This window comes from Panthera leo, chromosome B3 (assembly GCF_018350215.1).
Source record: "Panthera leo isolate Ple1 chromosome B3, P.leo_Ple1_pat1.1, whole genome shotgun sequence".
Lineage (NCBI taxonomy): Eukaryota > Metazoa > Chordata > Mammalia > Carnivora > Felidae > Panthera > Panthera leo.
This window is the reverse complement of record NC_056684.1, coordinates 53859472-53886284: the sequence shown is the minus strand read 5'-3', so window position 1 is coordinate 53886284 and position 26813 is coordinate 53859472. Positions and strand designations below refer to the sequence as shown.

Below are 26813 nucleotides of genomic sequence, written 5' to 3'. Positions count from 1 at the left end.
CAGTTTGTGAGTTCAAGCCCTGCGCTGGGCCCTCTGCTGTCAGCACAGAGCCCACTTCAGATCCTCTGTCTCCCTCTCTCTCTGCCTCTCCCCTGCGCTCTCTCCCTCTCTCTCTCAAAAATAAACATTAAAAAAAAAAAACCAATATCAGTACGAAGAACTGCTTCCCTTACCATAGATTTTCCCATTAATAGAACATTTTTTAAAAGTCATGATGTTTTCAGTGAGGGTGCCTGTTTTGTCAGAGAAAATGTATTCAATCTGGCCCAGTTCCTCATTGAGAGTGGTCGTCCGAGCTTCAGCAGGTGTTGCTTTTTCAGGGTAATACATCTTCCGATCCCAGTTTATAAAATAACTGTGTCCCAGACGAATGACTTCCATACTTTCATCCATTAAAATGGGGGAAAAAAAAAAAAGAAAGAAAAGCTCCATCAGTTTCAGAACATACAAAACGTTGCCAAAGTAAGAAGTCTGTCAAGGAGCGCCTGGGTGGCTCAGTCAGTTAAGCTGCTGACTCTGGATTTAGGCTCAGGTCATGATTTCACAGTTCAGGGTTGAAGCCTCGCATGTGGCTATACACTGACAGCACAGAGCCTGCATGGGATTCTCTCTCTCCCTCTCTCTCTGCCCCTCCCCAGCTCACTCTCTCTGGCTCTCTCTCAAATTAAATAAACAAACTTAAAAAATTTTAAAAATAAAAAAATAAGTCTGTCAAAGTCTTCAGAATTTAGAAAAAAAAAAATGTGGATGCTCTGTCTCCAGGTCCTAGTGACCTTCAGAAGACTCTCAGCAGAGTCTGTTCATAAAATTTCCTATGTCATTTTCTTGCAGCACCACGAAAATATAGACTTTGCATAAAGTCTTGGGGAATATTCCATGGTTCACCATTTATATTAAACAGGCCTAGTGGAGATTTCTTGTATAGCCTGTTAAGTTAGCATTTCTTTTATATCTTCGTACAAACTATTATTAAAGATGTTTGTCCAGCCATCTGGGTGGCTCAGTTGGTTAAGCATCTGACTTTGGCTCAGGTCATGATCTCACGGTTCATGGGTTTGGGCCCCACATCGGGCTCTGTACTGACAGCTCAGAGCCTGGAGCCTGCTTCAGATTCTGTGTCTCCCTCGTTCTCTGCTCCTCCCCCACTCATTCCCTTCCTCTTTCTCTTCCTCTCTCTCAAAAATAAACATTAAAAAATTTTTTAAAAAAGATATTTGTCAGATATCTGATCTAAAGAAATGTATTGTTGAGGACTTTCTAATATATCGTTTGATGTGGCTTCAATTTGCCAAAAAAGGTGGCAGTATCTCTGTAAAGCACTAAGCAAACCATAATAGATACTGAGTAAATCTCAATATTATCATTGTTATTATATTAGTTTGCCCATTTACCAGGAAAAGAGCATTGTCTCATGATCTAGTGGCAATTTATGACTTTCCAACTCTACAAATGTTATTTCTATGGCCAAAGGTATGTCTTTTAAAATCTCTGTCATATGTAAGGTTAAATCAATTTCCAAAAAGGTTAGCAATGTAAGTTTCTACAATAAGATTACTGAAAATTAGCATTTACTATGCATGACATATATACATCATACAAATGTTACCAACTTATCATTTGTATTTTGTTTCCACTATTTTTGACACAAAGAAGTTGTCTTTTTAACTCATCAAATTTATCAGTAGTTCACAGTTTCTGTTTTGGGAGTTTTGTTGGATATGCTCTCCCTATGCCAAGATTATATATACAGACATCTATATTTTTCTAGTGGTTCTTTGCCAAATTTTCCACATCCAATTCTTTATCACAATTGGAATTTTTATAAAGATGATGTACATATGATGTGCTAATTTCAATTTTTACAAACATAAAGCTTTTTTATCACCATTTATTAAAAAAAAACAAGTCCTTTTCCCTTATTGCATTGGGATGCTTCCATGTCACATATAAATTAATTTTCTCACTAGAATCTACTTTAGGGATTTCAATTTTATTCCTTAATATGTCACTTAATACATCTCTTATTTTCATAATTACAGCTTTATAAACATTGGCGATACCTGAGAGGGTGTAAGAGAATACTTCTCTTTTTAAAAAGTTCTTGGCTGGAACCACTCATTTATTCTTGCTGATATGTTCAACACATTTTAGCATCCACACCCCCACCTTCTCATAAAACTTCTTTAAGATTTGTATTAAGTCTATGTTAAACTTTTAATTACTTGGAAGTAACTCATTTTAATATACAAGTGCAACTTCAAAGAGAAGGGTAAGTCTTTCCAGTAATTGAATTTTGAAAAGTACCTCTATTGATAAGGAGTTTTAGTTTTCATTTGCTTTGTTTTTCACATAGGTCCACATTACAGCTGGATAGATTTGCTACTGGACATTACATCTATCTGTTCATTGATGACATAATTGTTTAAATTATTGTTAGCCTAATGGAAAGGTTTTTTTTAATGTTAAAAGCCTTATCTAATGTTAACAAACTTTGCTTATGCCACAAAATCAGACATTGAGCTGAATTATCTTACTAAGATCTTTGCAGAATTACTCTTTTGGATTTTCTAGGTTTATAATCACATTGTCTATGCTCGTCCCTTCTAATAGGGTTATTTCAGTTTCAGGTTCATGTCTTCCTTTGTTCCTTGATATTTCAGCTGCATGTCTTAGAACATTAGCAAGGACATCCAGACCAGTATCACAGAGTAATGACAATAGCAGTGACCCATGGCTTATTTCTGAACTTAATGGGAATTGAGCCTTGGTGTTCTCATCTGTCAAGTGAGAAAATTAACAGTGACTGATTACAGTAACTCTTAACATTTGTCTCCCTGAAGACAAAAGATGATAGAAAAATCCTTTCTAGGCATTAAATTCTATGCTTCTAACATTTCCCTCTCTGAAAGTGGTATGGTGCTAGTTCATTTCCTAACTATTTAAATGGCAACACTTTTTTTCACTTAAACTAAAAATTACTCTACGATTCTGTAGAACCATACAAAAGAAAAATAAATAAGGCGTTTTCTGTATTCGTTTATGTAACTTACTGTTATAGCTGACCCATACATATCCACCACCGCACACACATACTTCCCTGTAAATTCTCTGCTAGCTTTTCTACTTTACCTTTGTTTTCTTTATTCCATTCACTCAAAAAGCATTAGCACTTACAGTGGACCAGGAACAGTGCTTTATCTGTCATAAGCAGATGAATGAATGAATCCTGACCTTCTATTCCCTAATTTCACTAGTAAGGGCATTAAGACCTAGAAGTCAAGTGACTAACCCAAGGTCACACAAATAACTAACCACAGAGCCAAGACTAGACTTCAGACATTGGTAAAGCCAATGTAGACCTGACTCTAAAAATGGCATTATACAAGTAACTGTACAAACAATTTGAAGCTTTGATCTTTCTAAAAGTAAGATAGCTTCCTGAAAATTCAAAGCAAAATGAATGAAACAACATGTGATCCTTCTGTATTATAATACAAACCAATGGAAGTATTGTAAATTAATTTGAATTCTTGGATCTTAAAATAGTCTGTAGAGAGGAAGGGTGTCTTTTTTGTTTGGGAAAGAGGATTCAGGACAGTCATAGTGGAACATTCAGCTCTTTGTCTTATAATAGCAGGAAAAAGGAGACAAATGTTCATAATTAGCATAATCAAGCGCTTAGTGTTTTCTGCCTGAATGCTCAAAGAGCAGGGCTTAAGATTCCACCCATTCTGTGGCAAAACAGGCAACATAGAAATGAATTCCTATTGCTTTGGGAAAAACTTCCAAAATTTAATTCCTTGGGAGTATGTGGCTGCATTTCTTAGGATGATGTATTTAAAAAACCGTAGCTGGGTATGTTTTAACACTACAGATAAACAAACTGACAGCATAGAAGTATCCTACCAACATCAACATCCTTTGCTCACGTGGAATTGTTAACCGATCAAAGTAAATTCAGCACTTTTATCCTCAAGTGACCTATGGCATTATTCTTCATACCCATTCAAAAGCCTAAGGGAAGCTTTTGTAGAAGGCCTTCTCTCCAAACAGAAATACGCTGTTTTTGTAGATCTCAGTCTTTAGGATTGAGCAACCTGACATTCTTTCGAATGCTTTCCCCCTCCACATTGAGATCAGAATCACTGCTCTTGTATGATGAGAGGAAAGCTCACATTTACCTTCATAATTATTATGCCTTACCAACAGGTACAGAACTCTAGGCTCTTTTTTCTTTCTCTTGGGGTCTTTGCTGAGTAATAAACCAGACACAGCTTAGGGAGAGAAGAAAACCAGTGTACCAAGTGTCACAAGACTTGGGTTTGGATCTTGGTTCTGTCTTTAACTGGCCCCATGATCCAAGCAAATCATCTCATTTATAAAAGAAGTTGGGCAATAACTACTTCATAAGGTTGTTGGGAGACATAAATAAAATAAAGTATATGGAGACACTTTATATAAAATACACAATGTTACCTAGGGTAAGGTAGTATTATTTGGAGCAGAAAGGAAGTAAGAAACCAATTATTTTAGTCCCACCATTTTCCTGAGCAGTTCATTGGCAAACTAAGGCACAGAGAAGCCAAGCGCTTTCTTCAAGGTCACACATGCCAAGACGATAACCTGGGTTTGGACTATTCCAACTGGGTTTCCTTTCCACCACTGCAGGGGACACATTAGAAAGAAAAGCAATGCTAACCTGGGAATTTAGCCTTGACCTCTAAAACACCAATATTTCAAATTATTAAATGAAAAATGCCAACACACTTCAAAGAAAGAGCATACACAGAATATACTTCCTTCATGAGGACATATGAAACTGCACATGTGCAGATGGTAAGCCACTATGAGTATTTATTGTTCATTTAGGACATAAAAGGAAAGCTATAAAAGCTGACCATAGCTCTTCTGGCAAAAAGCAGGATTTACTACAGACTTTATAATTGGATACAAGCATAAGAGGTCCTCAGAATCAAAGATGAGCCAGTAGGATACAGTTTAAATAGAGCCTGCTCTGACCACAGCTCCAGAAGGCCCAGAGCAATTTGTGGTGTTGTGGCCACATGCCACTACTTCAAGTCAATTTCCCACAAGTTGACATTTCAGTTTCCTGACTGCTATCCAAAACAAGGGTGGATTTTGTGCATTGAACTTCCCTTGCTTCATCATAGTTAGGATTTTGGAAAGAGAGAAAAAGAAGCTTGTAAAAATTAGTGGGGATTTAGAGCTGGTAATTTCTTGTATTGTTAAAATACTGGTGATGAGGAATGTCAAACAACCAAGTCTCATCTTGGCTCTAGTGTCTTTAGGATTATCTGTCTCAGTCTTGGTAGGATTAGGATTGGGGCGCCTGGGTGGCTCAGTCAGTTAAGTGTCTAACTCTTGATTTCGGCTCAGGTCATGATCTCATGATTCTTGAGTTTGAGCCCTGCATCAGGCTCTGCACTGAAAGCACAAAGTCTGCTTGGGATTCTCTCTCTCTGCACATGCCCCTCTCTAACTCTCAAAATAAATGAATAAACATTTTTTAAAAATCTCAGTTATACACTCTAGGGCCAACTCCTAAGCCTTATCAAATACACACACATACACACACGCAAAAATGTACATATATACATACATATAGAGGTGTGTGTGTGTGTGTGTGTGTGTGTGTGTGTGTGTATGGGGAGAGAGAGATCATTTTAGTTCTAATTTGTGGGTCCAAATCTAGAAATGATAGGTCCTGTTGCAGTGAGAGCTAGGAGTCAGACTTCTTATTTAACAATGGACAAGTACCACCCACTATATTTCAACTTCTTTATATTATAGTTACTAATAATAGGAAAAATTAACATTCATTAAGCTTTTACAATGTGTCAGACATTCTTTTAAGAGCTTTACAGTTTGTTTACTCTTTATACAATCCTATTAAGTAGAATATTGTCTTCTTTACTTTTAAAATGAGGAAACCAAGGCACTGGAAGGTGAAATAACTTGCCCAAGGTTATGGATCTAGTGAGTGGTGGAACAGAATCTGAATCCAGGTATCTGGAGCCAGACTAGTAGCAGGGAAGCATCATCTCAACAGATCTCATCAAATAGTCTTCCACTTCTTACCCAATATCAACTCAATTCTAACTGATCAGGTTGCATGAGATTATATTGTAGTCCATTTATTCCAAAGAAAAACATTCCTAAGAAACCAGATCAAATCAAGAAAAAAATGAAATGCATTTATTATAATTTGAAAATACAAAAGTGAAGCAGATTAAACAGCTTAGTTGCCTCATTTGTAACAGCTGTAGCAGATCATAAGCAGTTAGAGCAAGACATCTACCTCACTGTGGTAATTTTAAAACAAACAAAAATGATTAGGCACAACATGATGATGCAGAACAAAGTCTTTTGACAAAGTGGCTTTTCTAAAGTATAAATTCTCATCTTACCTCACATATAATGAAATGGGCACAACTGTATTGAGAATAATAATATATGACCAGAATGTTAAGAATCCCGAGAACACAGAGTTCTTCTCTCCTTCATTCCAAAAGAGGAAAGTTCTGAATTTGTCCCCAACTTGATTCTCCCAGATTGAATTTCCTATTGCAAGAATAACTCCCATGCATACCAGAAACCCAAAAATCTGAAATGAGAATGGAAGTCTGGTTAAGGTTAATTTGAACACAAAACTAGTCACATCAACACAATCCAGTTACACTCCTAACTCCAAGAAATTGTCATTTGAAAAGCAAGTCATGCGAAGCTCTTCATACTTATCAATAATCGTACAAGTTTAATATTTTTATGTTTTACTTGACTAAATATTTTACATGCATTTTCTCACTTAATTCTTCCAGTGATTTTCTGATATAGGGACAATCTTTAGTCACACTTTGCTGGTCAAAACCAGAACAAAGTAAAACAGAAGCACTGAAAGATTATATAACTTGTCCATGGTCAAAAGCCAGTAACTTCACAACCTTGATTTGTGACAAGGGCATATATTTAGATGGCTTAGGAAGGCAGTATGTCCTGATTTGCCCTGGTCAGCCCCAGTTTGTATCTGTCATCCAGGCAGAATATTAATTGCGTTCCCTCCTTTCACTTGCAAAAGTGTCCTGTTTGAATGATAAGTTATACAGTCGCCTAAGGCATAAAAGCAAAAGGAAGAAAACGTCAGTGCTAAAGAACAACCTGAAGCCAGTCAAGTCTCTTGGCTACAGATCTAGCTGCACAATCCTTACTTAAGGCTAACAAGGAAAAGAAAGATTAATTAAAATACTGCATGCCATATATGTTTTCCTTTGGAGATTAAAAAAAAAAGTGAGAATCAACCTGAAAACTGTTAGCCAACTCTTACATTGTGATTAGTATCAGTATTAGGTAGAGCAGACATTTTGGAGGTATAGCAACTTTCAGAAAGAGAGCAAGGTCAGTTCCTTATGAGCCCAAATGCCAGCCTTGGAAAGGAAAGACACCAAATCAATGAATAAATGAATACGTAAGATCTGAGCTGAATATGGGGCTTTGAGAACTTTGCTCTACCAAGTTCATTCTGTGTTAGGAGCAGAGATCAGCCACTGATGGGAGGGGGAGTGTGAAGCTAGGGAACAGGAATGTATTTAACCTTCTATTTCCTTCTTCCTCTAAAAAAGGAATATTCAGGCATTCTAGGACTGCTTTCTTCTTTATTCATGAACAAGATAGACATATAAGACATTTATGTAGAAAGAGTATGGGGAAAACCCGATTTAAATTGCATTAGAAAGCCATGTATTAGAGAAAAGTAGAGTTGTGAATTCCTGAAACCCTACCTGATACCTGTATCATGGTATCCTCTTTTCTTTCAATAATACTACCAATTAATTGAAGTAAATTACTTTAAGGGCATTAAAATTGGTACTATTTGGCATTAAATGCTCTAACTCAGGATGGAATCAGCTTCTAATAATCTAATGGGGCATTCAATGTTCTAATATGAAAAGTTGGAACAGTCTCTCCTTCACAATCAGTAATTTTACTCTGTAAATACATATTTGTGTATGTGTGGTAGATACATATACAATCCCCACGCAAGCCCTAGAAGTGGGCTCAAGGCCATTTAAACAGAGAATTCTAGGAGGGGGCACAAGCTAAACATGTTCCCTTGGCCCCTGAGACTCTGCCCCAAGGGGATGAGTGTAATAGGAAGAAAGCCCAGGTCTGAGGATGATACCAAAAGTAAAGCACAAAGCAAGGTCAATATTTTGTGCCCAAAAAGAATTCACTTCCTTCTTTCCTTAGTCAGAGTCCCACTATCACATATCAGTTATGCAAATATTTATTGAACTCAAATTCTTTATAATTGTTTGTGAGTCTATGGAGGGGGGCGTAGTTCAAAGCCACTGTCCTCACATTTAGTCAATGTCCTTCAACTTAATTCCAATACAATGATGCAAAACAATATTACACAAAAAGTCAGAGAACAATCAGGTACCTAGCATCAGGTAGCACACAAGATCTACTGACAAAAGGGTAAAACACAAAGAATACTAGACTGTTTTTGGTAAATGGATGGAAAAGAAAATCATTTCAAAAGCACAGAAGAGAAAAAAATTCAGAGGAAAGAGATAATCCTGGGCTAAGGAGGTTTAGAAGCTTTCATGGAGGAGGAGAACTATGACCTGGGCCTTAGAAGATTCATAAGCAGAACCAGCTACACAAATTGGGGAGTTCAGTGCAAAATAAAAAGGCAGGACCCCCTTGTTCAAAGGTTATTGATAACCTTTGGATTTTTGGTAATTTCCACGTGGCAACAGCAGATCAATCATCCAAGTATTGAGGCCCTTCTGAGTGGGGAACCTGTAGAACTACAAAGATCGCACACCCATGAAGCCAGCTCCATCCATAAGCTATGTGGAGAGGACATGAGCAAAGGTAAGACAACAAAAAGACCCAAGTAACTTAAAAATTATGTTTTATTTTTTAAAAACAAATGCAGGTACTTGGAATATGGAGAACTTGCAAGACCATGAAGGCCTCCATAAGCACTGATCTACTTCTCATGAGAAACTCTACTGATGGTTGAGATATCATAATCTAGAAAGTAGAAGGCAATGTAACTGGGCCCCAAATGCAAAATATCCAAATAAAATTCCACAAAAAAAATAAATATTTATGAAAGAATTCCCAGCAAAATGTAAGAAATATATTAAAATACCAATGATAGTGATTTGCCTAATTTTGTTTTAGTACCTTACCCATAGTACTAGAGTATTCATCAGTCTATCAATGCTTGTCCTCTTAAACTTTGTCTTACCACTGTTCTGCATTAATTTAGTGTCGGGACCTGCAAAAACAAAATTAAATAAAACTTTAAAATGGTTTGATGATTTATTATTATTATTATTATTATTATTATTATTATTATTATTTATCATGTCAAATGTTCCTGAAAGGAGAACAGTATTTTTTTCAAAATAATTTAACTTTTATTAAGAACAGGGACCAAAAAACATTGAGAACTCTGATCTTGATGGCTGATGGTAGAACACTACTGGCTACCATCAACTTTTCTGCCTGATCTTTAGGTTAATGAGTCTCCTAAGAGGTATGAACGGGGAAGTGATGGTTATGTGGATGGAGAGAGTAAGTTTTGCTTCCCACCTTGCAATCAAGCTATGCATCTCCTTGTCTTATATCAGGATCTAGGTCTGAATCATCTTTAGGTCTCTTACACACCTAGCCCATAATTTTAGTCAATATAAGGTTAAATTTTTATTTGCAAATTTAATTAATATGAATAAATACAAAATTTAGTTTGGAAAGAAAAAAGAAGAGGGGCCAATTAAGTTTTGTATAATTCTCAACTGGTTGCTTAACAACAACCCTGGAGACTGCAAGATAACTGGTCTCCCTCAAATAGGATAAATCCAGACAGAACTTGTGGCTTAAAAGTTTGAGAAATGCTATTTTTCAAAAAGCTTTGTATGGATGTGCATGTAGTTGAAGCAATGAAAGATAACAAAGTCAATCCAAGTAAGGAATAATTTGGAATGTTAAAAAGAATGTAGTAATAAACACAATTCAGAACACTGAGATCAAAAATGGAAAGTTAAAATAAGAAATGAAATTATAGGGGCACCTGGTGACTCAGTCAGTTGAGCATCTGACTCTTGATTTCAGCTCAGGTCATGATCTCACAGTTCCTGAGTTCAAGCCCCACTTCAGGCTCCATGCTAAGAGCATGCTAAGAGCATGGAGCCTGCTTGTGATTCTCTGTCTCCCTCTCTCTCTCTGCCCCTCCCTCGCTTTTCCCCCACTCTCTCTCAAAATAAACAAATAGACTTAAAAAAAAGAGAGTGAAATCAAATTCAGGATCTGTTTCCCAAAAAGATTTGTGGTGCTTTTTGGAGAAATGAGAATAACTCCAAATAATACATCAAGTTAAACTATTATTATATATTGCACACTGTGCATATGATACATACTTTCTGTAAGGGCAAGAATAGTCTTAAATCTTATGTTAGATTTATTTCAGGTAAATACACTATCTCATGATATATTTACTAAGTGCCTTCTCAAGTAATTCTAAGAATCTTACTAACTGCTTTAGAAGTAGATAACTAGATGATTAACAAAGGAACATATTAGAATATATTACTAAGGGCATTCCTTGCATAAAAAGAAGATGCTAAATGGAAGTAAAGAAGCTTTAATTATACTGATTTCGCTAGTGTTCCTCTTCACGTGTTCTCATTATTATCATCAATCCACGTAGCCATTTAATATAGCAGAAAAGTGGAACTGAAAGAACGAACAGAGGCACACATAAAATTTTATGCCATCCTAGAAGTCAGGGAAGAATGGGCACATCCTTAGAAGACTTTCTTTTACTTAAAAGACAAATAGCAGCAAAGATTGGGGTCCCATAAAATTCAGTTTTGAATTTGAAATCGTACCCCAGTGTCCTATTCCCAACTACTGTTGTGTAAAGGAGACCACCCACACTTTCTCAGAATAGTTTATTGAAATCATATGGACACTGAGGGTGGGAAGTATTTCTTGTACAGTAAAGATCACAATGAGCAAATAAAATTTGTGATTAGTAAAAGCTGAAATGCTGACAGAGCCAGTGTTGTGCTAAAAATTTACATTTCTTGGACACACACACACACAGAATAGCAGAGACTATACTTAATGGGTTTTTAAGCACTTATTGAAATATATCTACAGATGCTGATTTACACATCTCTTCTTCCCTCATAGTCACAGATCTTGAAAGAATTTTCTATACTCAACAGCCCCTGTTTCCTCATCTCCTACTAATTACTCAACCTAGTTTCAGATCTAGTGTTTTCAATATCCTCCGTGCCTTTTCTGTACCTGTCAGCAGCCCTTGACATTGTTGACTATTCCAACCTTTTGAAACACACTCTTCTCTTAACCTCTGTGTCACAGTACTGTCCTGTTTTTCCTCCTACCTCTTTGTTCACTCCTTTGTCTTCCGTGATGCTCACTCTTTTCTATACAGCAACCAAACCTTGGGATTCTTTAAGACTCAGACAGAGCCCATCTTCTTTCTCAATCTACTTTCCCTGAGCCATCTCATCTAAGACCACAGCTCCAATGATCATTTGTAGACCAAATGTAAATTTCCAGCTCACACTGCTCCTCTGAGCTGTAAACCCATATATTTGTCTATATGGCATCTTCGCTAGATTCTTCTAAGGCCCTTCGGGCAGCCCTGGTCCAGCCCAGCTTGTGATATCCCTCAGAGTTCCTTATATCAGTGAATGGCACTGCTATCCATCCAGTTGTGAAAGCTGAGGGAAGCCTAAGAGTCTAGTCTATGCCCATGACTTCCACTCTAGCCCAGAGTACCATCATCTCTCAAATGGACTATAGTAAAAGCCTAGTAACTGTGTCACCCTGCATCCACTCTTCCCCCAATTCGAATATTTTTTTCCTCCCCAACCCCAATCATACACTCTTATAAGGACTTGATATTTACCAACTTTACAAATACTGTAGGCAATAATCAGCTTTTCAAATTTGACACACACACACACACACACACACACACACACACACACGCCATCTCTTTGAAAAACTTGCAATGGCTTCCCAATCCTCTTAGGATAAAGACCAAAATTCTAGATACAGATCTAGAATGTCCTGTCTGGTCCAGCTCCTATCCATATCTCCAGTCACATGTCTATCTTTATCCTCCATGTTCTCCATACTCCACACTGGCCTTCTTAAATTTTGTTTTTTCTTTTTTGTTTGTTTGTTTGTTTGTTAGTTTTACCTCACCATCCTTAGTCCTACCACAGGGCCTTTGTCCACAATGTGACTTTTAGCTAGCTTGCTCTTTCTTCTTCATATTCCTCCATTATATACTGTTATAAGTCCATGTTCTTTTCTTTCAGAGCACTTATCTCAGTTTGAGATTATATATTCATCACTACAATTATCTGAGATTAAGGTCTCTTTCTTCTACCAGAGTCAAAACCACAAGTGAATGGACTGCATTTGTTTTTGTTCACATTCTTTTTTAAAATATTTATTTATTTATTTTGAGAGAGCACATACATGCACACACACATACGAGCAGGGGAGGGGCAGAGAGGGAGAGAGAAACGCAAGCAGGCTCTGGGCACTGTCAGCGCAGAGCCTGATGAGGGGCTCAACCTCATGAACTGTGAGATTATGTCCTGAGCCAAAATCAAGAGTGAGACACTTAACTGCTGAGCCACCCAGGTGTCCCTTACATTCTCAATCATAAACGAAAAAGTACAGTGCCTGCCACATAGTAGGCACTCAATGAATAACTATTTAATGAATTAATTTATTAAGTACCTGCTATGTTTTAGGCAATATGTATATGTGCTTTTCATCTATTATCTCAGCTAATGCTTAAAACAATCCAATGGGGCACTACGTGACTCAGTAGGTTAAGCATCTGGCTCTTGATTTCAGCTCAGGCCTTGATCTCAGGTTCGTAAGACTGAGCCTTGGAATATTCTCTCTCTCTCTCTCTCTCTCTCTCTCTCTCTCTTTCCCTCTCTGCCCCTCTGCCATTCACTCATGAAAGAAAGAAAGAAAGAAAGAAAGAAAGAAAGAAAGAAAGAAGTTAAATAAATAAATAACCAAAACAAAACAAAACAATCCAATGAATGAGGTATTATTATCCTTATTTCACTAATAATGAAGTATTTAAGTAACTAGGATCAGAACCAGAGTTCAAAACCAGATATATCTAACTTAGAAGCTCTTGATCTTAACCACTATTTTTAAAACTATATGAAATACTCCATTAATTCGTTAATTCACTGACTCATTCAATCAATGTTGTATTTAAGACTGACTCATTCAGATTCCAAACAGGAAATAGATGACGCACTGAACAAGGATAATTGGAGAAAAATTTTTTATAAAGGGACTCTTTACAAAAGTGTGGGAGGGGGTATAGAGTAAGCAAAAGGTTAATGCAGTAACCAAAGACTTAGTAACAATCAAGAGGTTCCTCTAAGCCAGGGGGAAGGGTGAGTGAGGGGAGGCAGTGGTAACTGGACCCTAAAGGACAATATAGAGTTTGCAGCCTTAAGAAAGACAAACTTTATGCTGAGGGTCCCAGTCAGGCTGAAGTGACCACACAGGGAGGAAGTTTGGGGAAATAAATACCTTGACCTCAGTGTTCTTTCTCCCTTTGATCTCTTCCCGAGATCCTTCCTTAACTAGAAGCCAAAATTCAAGGAAACCTATTTGGGGAAACCATACAAGTCAGCCTCCCAAGGCAGAAAGAAGAGTGGGAAAGGTGAGAGTAGATCTGGAGGAGCAAATGGAAGACATCCAATGCAAAAATCTACTATGCACCAAATGGTGCTAACTCCTATGGATTCCTTAAATGACTAAGACTCCTACAACTCAGAAACAAGACTTCCTCCTCTCTTGAGTGAAAGAAAAACTATTAACAGAAAGGCATGACCTAGCTGTTAATGCATATTAAACCCCCGTAAATTATAGATTTGTAAAGCAAACCACGTCTGCATCAACTATATTCCTTACACAATCCCTAGTGATAGGTGCAACCAGGGTAATAAAGAAAGAATAGTTAATAATTCACTTTGGATAACTTTCATAAGATCTAAGTGTTCAGCTGGAACTCATTCCCCAAATTAGATATCTTAAGATTGAGGGTTATGAAAGACTCATCTGTTCAAATCTGACATTGATGAAACCAACCATTCCCAGCCTGTCACTGTTCTAGTTAAGCTTCCTCTTAACATTTGCACCCAGACTCAAGTCAATGCAGGCATTCTCTGCTTTACAAATATCTGCCTCATGAAGGTCCAGTGAACATCCAGTCCATATCACAAAAGAAGAGGATATTCCCTGCTTCTGCCTGCCAAGATCCAAAGAACAGTACCCACTCCCAATTCTCAGTCTATGGAGCAGGCAGTGCATTTGGAATTGAAGCTAGAAGGAAGAAGCAGGGAAGGAAGAAAACTAACATTTATCAAGCATCCTCTTCCACATGCATTGTCTCGCTGAGCCTTTAGAGTGACTCTAATGTATTCATTATCCCCATGTTACAGCTGAAAGAACTAAAGTTTAGGAAGTTTAAGTAACCAAGGCTTAACATCCTACAGCTGGTAAACAAATCTGAACCTAGCTCTGTCCAGTCCAAATTCTGTGAGCTCTTTATTATACCTGCTTGGAGGGAGACCTGTTCAACTTACTACCCCTCTTTCTCCTAGGTATGCACATTTTCCCATAGAGCAAACCTTATGGAGGAAAACTTGGCTTCTGAGTGGCTCACAGCAGCTGTCCTAGCATAACATGCTGTAGCTGAACCATAGCTCAGTCATTCCAAACAAGTTCACAAGAATGCAAACAAAATGTTGGGCTATAGCCCATTCCTAGGATAAAGCTCCTCAATTTCTATGATGACAGGAAGCAGACCAGAAGGGTCCTTCCCATGAAAGGACCTTCAAGAAGTCTCCCCTTCATTGTGTGGGAAGATAAAGGAAGGCTGATATATAAGCCTCTTTTTTCAATGCAAGAGAGATGCAAATAAGAAAATATGTGGTCACAGGTTTATTCCCCTGACTAATGAATGAAAGCATCTGATGAGAGAATTATGAAAGCAGATTCATCCCCAGATAAAAGAACATATACTGCCATATTTCTAGGGATTTCTCAAGTCCGTACAATGGCAATACCCCAAGCAGCAAAAGCCTTACTAAAATCCACAGCTGAAAGTATTTAGGAGGAATTGGGAGGCCTTTTCCAGGTTTGGAACACTTTTGAGTCTTTAATAAACATTTGTTGTTGTTGAGGAAAGTCAGTTAAGAAAAACATTCCAGTTTTGATTGCACATAGTCAACAGACCCAAAAACACGTCTCATTTCGGTGTCATAATAAACAGGATTTTTAAAAATCCAGGGCTGGCAACTGATGCCATGAGTACAATTTGAGTGGCTTTATGTAGTGGAGCTACTGTAAGCTCCCTTAGCAGGAGAATGCCACCTTGGGCCTGTAGAGATAAAGTAGAGATGCAGAAAGCGGCCAGCAGGAAGAGTAAGAGGCACTTCCCCTCCCTCACTGCCTCCATCATGTAGTCTTTCCAGGACCCACTGCCTGCTGACAAATAATAGAAGAAGCTACAGAGTATAAACAGAAATGATTGCAGTATCTCCAAGAAACCTTTTCCAAAAGGATTACCTGACCTTTGCAAACTACAAAATTAACAGCAGAGAGGGGTGGGGGGCTTTGTTTCATCTACTTCCCCCACTTTAAAGTTGATTAATACACACAAGGATGGGCATGACTGAGGTGAAGATAAAGAAAGAAAAATTAAACATTGGGGATCTAGCACCCGCCAAGCAATGAGGGCCCAAGCACCCCTTAAGAATAAGATCATGATGTCAGTGGCTGCTCACACAGGGGGGCCACCCAGACTATTTCCAGAGCAGTGATGCTGTCCTCTGCCGTCAACCCAGAGCAGCACCTTGTGTGGAACAGATGCACCATGCTCATCCAACCTGGAGAGATGCAGACTGCCCATGCATATCTCAGGAAGGACTCCCCCATAGCCAACTCTGGGCAGTCATCTGTACCTGCAAATATAACCATTCCAAAACACCAGCTGGTGTTTCTCAGGATGCAGCCCCTCAGGATTATCTTCTCATTGTTGAGGGAGTGCTTGCTGTCCTTCCAAGAGAGAACCCCTGTGAATTTATCTAATTTGTTGTTAGGCGCCTCACAGACAACAGTCCCTGTAAAAAAAAACAAAAACAAAACTTGTTTATGACTCACCTCAAACTCTCTTTGGAAATCCACAGTACTGTGTTACCACCCTGCTTCTAATACACAGGATATTTTTCCTTTTTTTAGACAGTGCAATGTTATGTACACAAGATTGTACTAGAAAAAACAAGCTTGACGGGGGCGGGAGGCGAGGTGAGGAGGTGGGGCGATGAATACAAAGATGGAAATCTATTAAGTGTTTTTAACAAAGCTTTCCGCATTATTCAAATAACAATAGAAACCTTGAGATCCATGGGTTGGTTTTTTTTTTTCCTTAAATAAAAATCATTTACCTGTACTTCTAGTTTGTAACAATGATTTCTGAAAAGATAAAGCAGGGACTGTCCTAAAGGTCTTTCTTACACTCTTTTTACTTACTGTGAACTTTTACAGAGGTTAAGATGGCATACTTCCAGTTTCACAACCAAAGTCAATCAGGCCTTTCTAGGCTCAGAATTTCGGGGGTCCTACTATATCCCCCCACCAAGAAACCTGGACCTTGTTTGCCACATGTGCCTGAGAATGCATGTGATTCTTTTCAGCTGTTGTAGGCTTCTTATCTTGATTAGATGCAGAGTTCTGGGGCCTCTCAAAGCCACCATATAACTTGTCCCAAACTGACCAGAATATGTTTCCAGTTTTTTTGTTTTTTTTTTTACTTCCAGGCCTATTCCAAACCAAGGGTATGCCCATTCCAAATCAATAAATCAATTCGTTCCATTATTTCAGTAAGAAAATACACTTTCAGGGTGGGGGTTCTTTTGACAGAAAAAGAAACCAGAAATAATCTTGTATGGACCTTTTCACAAAATACAACTATTAGATTAAATGCATTTGCACTGCAAACTGCTGGGGTTAAACTTCAATAAGTAATGAGTACCAAGACTTGAAAGACAGAGGGAGAGAGGGCAAAAAGGGAAAGGAATTAAAAAGAGAGGTGGTGGGGAGATCCAAACAGGGCTCAAACCCAAGTCGGCAGTGAGATTAGCACCTCTCAAGAACAATAAAAATACACGTGTTTAATCAAAGCCAAAGGGAACATACAAAGTGGCATTTGGAAAATACAAAAGGAAGTCTTCCGCACTGACTGGAGAGAAAGGAGACCAGCCCAGCCTACAGAGCCTCTGTAGTTCTCTGTCACACCACTCACCCAGCACCTGAACCTAGAGGCTTCTTACACAGACACCCTTCCTTCCTATGATGATAACTTTTGCTTTTAAAACTCTTAGAGGTGACAGCAGCCAGTTTTCACATGGCCTGATGACTCCTGGCCAACCAGATTACTAACATTGGATCTTGCATGAAAAACAAAAAAATAAACAAAAAACAGAAAGGAGAGAGGGCCTCGGGGCCTAAGGACTGCTTTTTCCAAACTCCTTTTTCCTTTCCCCAGTTATAACAAAGGTGCTGCCTGAATAGCCCCCACTTGGGCATTCACTAGCGTCTTCCTGGACATCCACCACTTATCGAGAGTACTGGCAGGATGATTTGGGTGAGGTTAAATAACCTGCACAAAGTCATTTTTTATACAAAGGGAAGTGGCTAAATTCTGGTTGCTCCCATTATGGCCTATCACTGATATTAAAAAGTAAATTAAAGTTGATTTCAACTGGCCCAAGTTGTTTGGACAATTATGTTGTGGAAGAGGGGACTTTTTCTAAATTCTAAGAACTCAAAGTCTTTTCCTCTTGACCAATAATTTTCATTCCTAAATTTTATAGAACTTTGAATTGAGTATCGCCAGCAAAACTTGCATAAAATATTGGGTTGATAGCAACCCTTAAAGCTTATTCCAGTTTCTTGACCCAAGACTCAATTTCTCAAGTCTTCAAAGTTGGCCACCAAAAAAACATAAATAAATAAAAATGTGTTTTGGGCAAAAACAACATGATACACAGTCCCTGCCAATAGAAATATAAAAAACAGGCTCATTTGATCATTTTTATTGTCGCAAGCAAAGACTGACATGGAGACAAATACAGCCTTGAACATGTTGGCTCACTCCTCCCTGGCCCCAAGGCTCTTCCAACTTCTGGCCTGACACCAAGGGTGTGGTTCTAGACAGGAACAGGCAGTAAGGCCAAGGGGTTCTGCCTTGGTTCTTGGAGGCCAACCCCCAGTTCAGCCTTTCTCAAAGAGTGTGGTCCTACTGATTTAAGTACTAAATACAGAGCCTGGTCAAAACAAAGTGGTGGGAACAAAGCCAAAGTACATTTTCTTTTTTTTCTTTTTTGTCTTCAGAAGTACTCAGCTTCCCCTTTCTTAGCCTTGTTAGCATAAAACAAAAGCTTCCAAACTTTTTCTTCCCTTTTCCAAAAAAAAGTAAATAGTTTCCTCTCAAGAGAGCACTGTATTCACGTCGTATCCCCATAGCCTACCATACTGCCTACATAATAAGATCTTAGTGCGTATTTGTTGTAGAGATGGAAAAAAATTTCCTATGGTTTCCAAAGAGAAGGTGGGAATTGAGATGGGTGCTAGAGTAGATTTAAGATGAATGAAAGAAGTGGATTTATTTCCATGGTGATAATGATAAAAGAGGAGTGGAAGACCTAGGAGGCTAGCCACCATCATGGGCTTAGGTTGACCTAACTCTAACAAGATACAAACATATCTGAGAACTCTAGGCGGGGAAAGGGGGAACCTTAAAGCACATCAGAAGCAAACAAATAGGTACCCTAGCCATAAAGCATAATAAAGACTAAGGAAAAACTTTAGGACCCTTCTTCCTTTTGCTAATAGTACTGGAAAAGAGTTGGAGGCAGTAAACAGTCAGTTAGACAATGAATGAGAAAACAATTTAGGAAAAATAGTATTTTTTTCTCAGATGGTTATTCACTATAAACATGTTTAGAGCACAAAGTCATCTTTAATGCGCAATGAAACAACTGGGACAAAGATCATGTCAATGAGGAGATAGAAATATAATCAGACTAGCTAGTTTTATGTTTTCCCCTCTGAGGAGAACAGATATGAAAGCAGATAGCAATTCACCCAGTTCACAGTCACACAGAAATATTCTAGGTCCATCCTAGACAAAATCCACAAGATTTTATTCTCACCCTTCCTCAGGACTCTAAATTTAGTCATCTGAGTTGTTGGTTAATAACCAACCTAATAACTTTTTTTACCTAAAGCATTTACCTCCAAATGGAAATCTATAGTTTATCATGAAAATGGAAGTCAATACCCAATATTCCATGATTCTCCAGAGAAGTTGGCTTTCGTGATGTATATTATTATTAGCATTATTTCTTGATTATCTGCACTGCAACTCTTTAATAAGACAAATTATCTACTGAGTAAGACATCATCATTGCTGTTAAAGAGTTTCTCCAGCCAAGAGTTTCTCAGAGTTTAGGAGACTGACCATTAATTGTTGCCCTGATGATGTGATAAATTTTTTTTTCTTAGAAAGAAGAGTGTCACCTTCCTATTTTCTAAAGCCTCTTCATTCTTCAAACTTCAAGCCTCAGCCACCCATCATCACTACCATAATAGCCATATCAATACCAGCAGTAAAAAGGGAAGCTGTTCTTCTTGCCTTTAGATGGAATATATGTCTCCTACAATCATATCAGCTATGCTGTTGGGCTGTGCCTCTGTCCAGGTGAATGGGAAACTATCTGGTAAGTAAAAAGTCATAAGATGTTGACCAAGCCTTTTTTTTTTAACAAAAAAGAGATGTTTGTTTTTGTGTATTTTAATTACACACATGCTATTCTTTATAAAGGACCATAAAATACACCAAGATTCCTGAAATAAAGAGTCAACCTTTCCCTGGTTCGGAACTCAGTATTAACAGTCATACAAAATATGTAAACTTGTCATAAACTGCAAAAAAACAGATCTCAGTCCAGTCAGTAACAATATGCAACAGATTCTTAAACACATTTGCACAATTTATATCCAGCACTTTCCCCAAGGCATAAAAATGTCTAGTCTACAAATGTATAACTGAAAACTATCTCCAGCTACTTATTTATAAAAAGCTTTTCAATTCCCGTAAAACTTTAACATGAAAAATCAAGGCCTGCTCTATTTTTAGACTTGTTACAATATTAGATCAACTTATTTATTTTTCCTTACAAAATTCAACAGACTATTTATCAATTATTTTCTGATGTTAGAAATGTATAAAAACATTTATATAAAAAATTTTTAAATAAATAGATTTACCTACCAAAACCCAAAACACTGTCTTGCATGTACTGGTCTCTATATTTAGCCAACTCTTCTATAAACTCTTGTCAGGGATCCTGACATTCAAGATCACTGAGAACATTGCTGCTTTTTAAAAATATGATGATGTCATCTGAGTCCTAGGTATACTTGATCTCTGGTAATTAATTTTGTGCCTTTCAATTTAGAGTATTCTTAAAATTTATTTCTTATCCTGATCAGGAGCTAGGTTGTCATGCTAATTCCCCTACTTCTCCAATGCTGACTTTCTGCTTGTAGTTCACAGCCTCTTGTGGCCTTCCATAAAATAGGCTTTGCCAGCAGTCTTGGGCTCATATTCTGGCTCCTCCATTTAGTAACCATGTGCCATTGGGAAAATTATTCAATTTTTCTGAATCTCAAATTCCTTGCCCATAAATTAGAGGCAGTAATAATCTCTTCCTCTCAAGGCTATAAGGATTTAATAAGATAATGTGTACAGTTACTTAGCACAATGCCTGGTATATAGTGAGTGTGTTTATGTGTCAACAACGTGCTTAAGGCCTGAGAACTGTAGGACCTTTGCCAAACTAAATTTGGCTCATTCTTTGGGAATGAGCACTTGTTCAAATGTCTTCCCTGCCGGGCTATCAGCTCTGTGAAAGCAAGGCCTAGGTCTGATTTATTAACCACTGTATCTGCAGGCTTAGCAAGCCCCTGGTCATTGTGTTAAATGTATTTTTTACTGAGTAAATGGACAGATGACTGAGTGAATGAAGAAAGAATGAATGAAAGTTTCATGCCATGCCCAAGGAGGTTACTAGCAAGACACTGTCCTCGGGTTTAGGTGCAAAAGTGAGGAGGCAGGAAGACTTATGAGGGATATCCTAAGGCCCTAGCCATCTCAGTTTTGAGTCTTGGTGTCCCCCATGAGGACTTCTCTAGGAATATGAGTGGGAAACTCAGGTCTCCAAATACTTGGAAGATGTGCACTTACGATTCAAAAACAAAAACTGTAGTTTGGTGCTAGAGAAAGTATTTTGGCAAAGTCTCAGAAGAAAAACCACACAGTAACTAGAAGCAAAAATAACACCATACCCAGATTTGCCCAGAAGTCACAAGCTAAAAGATATACTTAGCACAGACAGAGAGCATGGGAAAGGGCGTGCCTCACATGTCTGTGTCATCTATTAGACCATGCCACAGCTAGGCAGGGCACTTCCAAATGTACACTATGTTGATATCATGCTTTTAGCTTAAACTAAAGGATGCAATATGTGGTTTCACTTCCCACGACTCAAGGAAGGTTTTTCTAGTCATCAGAGGAAAACCTGAAATCTAGTGATAAACCATTATGACAACGGTGAATAAAGACAAAAAAAGGGGAGGGGCTAAAGAAAGGAATGGAGGAGAAAAGGTATCAAAGGAAACTAGATAATACATGTGGAGATATCCTCTAATCCTACACACTTCCCACTGCATCTTGTGCCTAGGAGATGCTTAATAAATGGATTTCATTACTTAATTAATATGGAGAGAGCAATGAAAACAGAATCGGTGAAGAATTACAGAAAATGAGATAATGTATGCTGGGAGACAGCACATGTAAGCTAACACAAAGGGTGGAAGAGGAAGATGGAAATAGATTAGTAATAAATGGAGGGATGGGAGGAGAGAAACGGGTAGAGAAATGTGTGCTTATAGTATAGAGGGTTCGAATATGTGTGTCAGAGGCAGGGAAAGACTGAAATGAACATGTCTAAACTAGGGTTTGGAAAGAATGGAGTAGAGGAAAAGTTGAAGGCTTTAAGAAAGCAAGAGCTTTAATGGGAAGGATTTAGTGTTTATTAACTATCCCAACACTTTCAAAGACTTTCCATACCACATCTTGCATCACCTTTCTGGTCTTTAAATGTAGCTGCTAACAGGGAAAATATAATTTGTATATTGTGTCTAGTTTATTTCCCCTTAATCCCTCTAGTTATTCCAAGATGCTTTCTTGGAAATAGGAAATCATATTTTAATATAAAGTTCAATTCAAAATATTGCCTTAAACTTTAAGGTAGATTTAAATTCAACACAAAATTCAAGAACAAAAGAGTAAATTCAACAGAAATCTGGTCCTTAGTTCAGTTCTAAACTGAAAAGTGACCACAGTTTAAGTATAAATGATTTCTAAATAGAGAGGTCTGTGTTGCCTTTGAGAAAACAATTATGTTAAAGATTTGATGAGTTACTTATGCTCCATGAAGCAAATTCAAGCCACATCTAGTATGTAATAATTATTAATGTACTTTAAAAACAAATTGTATGAAATATTTTTAAAAACTGTTTTCATAAAGAGGCAAGTCCCTTAACCTTTCAGGATACCCCAGCTACATGAAAGAAACTATTTTAGGTGAGGAAATGTCTTCTGGCTTCAGCCTGAGCAGCACCACTTTTATTGACTTACATGTGGTGCCTATGTGTTAAATTTTGTTTGAAAAAATATTCTGAGATGAAGACCTTATAAAATCACCACAACAGATAAGCCCTCTCTCAGCCACCTGCCCTCCAGGAGCAGGGTACCCAGCACTCTTGCTTCATCCTTCAAGTTCCCATCAGGAAGTTTCTACCTCACCCCATTCTTCCACCCACCATTCCCAATCACTTGACCTTAGGCCCTTCCTTTGCCTTCCCCTGTCTTTCTGGGGCCTCATGTTGATCCTGCCCCCCATTTCTGGCATTTGCAACCATTTATTCATGCACTGAACAAGTATTTATCTAGCACCTATTATGTGCAAGGCATTGTTCTAGGAACTTGGCATATAACAGTGAGCAAAACAAAGATCCCCATGTGGCTTACACTGCAGCAAGCAGAGATGAACAATAAATAATAAACAGAAAATAAATAAGTTATAGAGTATGCCAGATGGTGATATGTGCTATGAGAAAAAGAAAAAGCCAAACAGGGTAGAAGAGATAGAGAGTAAGAGGAGTCATACTCTGACTGAGAAGGAGGATTCTTGGCCCCATTCCTACAGTTGCATGTAAGAAATCAACCTAATCCACCCTGGCCCTTGATGCACTATCCTGGCCTTGACCTATGATCAGAATTCTTGGAGGGTATGGTAAAGACAGCACTCAACAAATGTATCTGCTTGTTATTTCCCAGCCTCACTTGCATTTGGGCCAGGCCCATGTGACTCACACTGGTCAACAAAATGTCAAAGGAAGAAGCAGTTAAAAGTCAGTGTGTCCTTGCTTTAGTGTGGTGACCTTAGAGGCCATTAGTCTAGGCACCATGGCTATAAGATGGAAAAGGCCGCCTGACCTACATCAGAATATGACATGCACAAGAAAAAAACTTTTACTGTTTACACCGCTAAGATTTCTTAGTGTCTGAACTGAATCACAGTATGAAAAAAGTGAAGTGGGCAATTATAACAATAATTTTCTGCTTTTTTATGGTAAAGAAGACTAAAAAGCAGGAATTTTTACCTCCTCGTAGATTGATAGAGGAATAAAGGTACAATTCTGCCAGGAAAGAAATGAGTAATGGTAAATTATATTTAGGTTGCCCTTTTAGGACTCCATAAATATTCTATGAAATATTTTAAGCAAGTATTTTGATTCATGAAAAGAATTTACTTTCCTTGGATTTAAAGAACAGTAAATTTTCATTGAAAAAATTACTTAGTAGAAAATGTATAATTTGTTTTACTCCAATCAAAGTATTTCTTGGGCCATTTAAAGTTTCCTGGCTATTCCCCTGACTTAAATCTCAAACTGGAGGAATATTTTTTTCTATAAACATTTATTATAACAGCACACATTTAATAGAGATGAAAATATTAACAGCCTCTAGACAGAGTTTATAAGCAAATGCAAAGTACAGGCAATATAAACTCTAAGCGGTGCACTGGGGAAATTTGACAATTTAAAATTCACCAGTGTTTTAACTCATAGGATCATGCTAGGACGCCTGACCACATTTTCCTTTAAATAGACTCCAAAGAAAATATTTGGAAGACCGTCTCAAACTCAAAGATTCATTAATAAATAAAACCAGTCTATATGGAAATATTTGTGTTCAAGGACAGACATACAAATGTGTAAAGCAAGAGACCACTGAACCCAAAGATTCTCCCATAGCCTATTCTGGTGCCTATAGCCCTACTGTTAATGGTTCTTTCCTTTTACTCTTGAAGGATTTTGCTTCTCTGTGACAACTTTAACAGAAAATAACAAGACATAGGTGGAACAGAACAGGCAGAGGAGATGGTTTCCCATGCTGAGAAGAAGGGACTGGGTTGAGTGGTGTGAAAGTTGTGATAAGGAAACCATGGTCTCAAAGAGCAACAGCTGACCGACTTACTAATAAATCAGAATTTTCTTCCTGAACACCTACTACCTTTAAGACATTATGCCAGGCACTATGCAAGATACAGAAATATATGAGGCTGGATTATTTTCTTGGCAAACTTTGCAGTCTAGTATTTGGTCTTTGTCATGGAGCCAAAGAATAGATGAATGGTTAGACTTAGAGCTAGAAGTACAAGTATGGCTTGTGTTCATCCACAGCAAATCTGCACAGGACCCCAGGGAGGCCAAGGTCAGGCAAAGGAAGGGTATTGTGGGACTAAAGGAAATGAGATCTACAGAAGAGGAAACAAGGATGAAATGAACAATGAACTAATAAAGCCATTCTCCCCTTGGTAAACATTTTTACTCTTTTGCATGAGATTACAGGCTTTGATGCCTGCAGAATTTTATGTCCTTCCACCAAGTAAAAAGAAACATGAATTAAATTTCCGATAATTATTTCATTACATTACTTTTTGGTTTTGTGATTTTTGTTTGTCTGTTTTAAACACTTACCATCAAACTTTGCAAGTCTGCTAATATCTGCTCCAAGTTCTGAGGTAACTGATAGTGCATGGCGGACTTTCAGGTTCGTTTCCCTATGAAATTAATTGACACAACATGAATTTTTACATGGAACAGCCCAATAGCATCTTACATAAAGTAATCAGGCGGGTGCAGCACATGCAAAACCCAACATAAGAGATTCAAGAAACTCCCTTCAAATGTCATTCACACCTCTCACAATGTCTCAGTAAAGTGGACAGGGCTTTGCATGCTCCCGAGAGTTGGCATTCCACCCATGGCACATCTGCATAACAACACAGTAATCTGTTTTGTTATTTGAAAGAACAGAGTACATAATAAATATGGTTTCATTCGAACCTACTCAGACATCATGCATGAGTTACAAAACACATTAGGAATGGGAACACAGTTGCCAAATAAAGGAGGCCAGTATCACTCTGGAGTCTACTATCTACATGAGAATTTTACTTGTAAAAGATGGTCATGGCTAATTTCACAGTAGCTGCAATTTAAATGGGAAGGGGAATATAGCTTTCTGCCCTGTGGAGAATCAAGCCCAAAATCCCACAAGTCTGGAATCATACAACCAGACAGGAACTCAGCAGGTCGTAGTGAGCTGGTCATCTTCTTTCAGGCAGAACCACAGATACATTGGACAGATGGCCCTGTGGTCCTCATGAAATGACCAGTTGTGAAGATTCTATGGCCATTACTCACATCTCGCATGTAAGGGCTTGACATGCTGGTTTTCTCACTGAGTTCAACCTAGTTTTCTTCTACTGTAGCTTAACATCATTGGTCAGAGTTCTTTTGTGGAAATGTTTAGTAGTGAGTTCACTCAGTCAGCAAATACTGATTGAATACATACCATAGTCACCCATGAGATTCAGTGCTGCCCCACAAGGGTTACTGTTCTCTTGAGGGAAAGAAGTGGTAGGTAAAAAGCAAGTATCACCATTTGGAATGACAAACCATGAAATAACTGAATTCAGAGAACCAAGAAGCAGGTACTTGAGAGGGCATTTAATCTAAAATTCCCATAAAGGAGTTTCACAATGATATGACAGCATGAAACCAATTCAAGGAGTACCCCCTTGGTGAAATAGCTTTCTGTAGGAGACACTAAGTTGGATATATAATTGCAGTTACCTTGTTTAAAACTAATCTCATGGCTCAGTCTTTGCCAAATCTATCAACTCCTAAGAGGCAGAAATGAGTAGGGGTTGAGATACTCAAGAAGAGCTTCAAACTGAGGTAGAAATTGAGCTGGGCTTGAAGAACAAGAGTGAGATAGTGGCATTGAGGCCAAAGGGCCAATGTGCCCATCGTTTAAGCAAACTTATATTAGGCAGTGGCACCAGTTAAGCAAGACAGCCATCGTTCCTTAACCTAGCTCTACACAACGTGTCATTCATCAAGGTTTATCATCTTTTTAAGCTACTTCCTCAGAATTCTCTCCAGCATCTCACGTCCATCTTCAGATGTGTAAACTAAAAGGGAAAAGT

At 38.0% G+C, this 26813-nt stretch overlaps 1 protein-coding gene across 15 annotated transcripts in view; it reads right to left on the bottom strand.

Moving 5' to 3' along the window:
- Positions 1–26813, bottom strand: part of ATP8B4 (ATPase phospholipid transporting 8B4 (putative)) — a 255262-nt gene that overhangs the window by 88533 nt on the left and 139916 nt on the right. For all 15 annotated transcript variants that reach the window (XM_042942064.1, XM_042942063.1, XM_042942076.1 and 12 more), the window contains 5 exons: positions 25297–25379; positions 16086–16244; positions 9222–9310; positions 6429–6625; positions 174–382 (listed from right to left, as the gene is read on the bottom strand). In XM_042942064.1, the coding sequence (XP_042797998.1) occupies positions 174–382; positions 6429–6625; positions 9222–9310; positions 16086–16244; positions 25297–25379 (737 nt within the window). The remainder of the gene's footprint in view (positions 1–173; positions 383–6428; positions 6626–9221; positions 9311–16085; positions 16245–25296; positions 25380–26813) is intronic.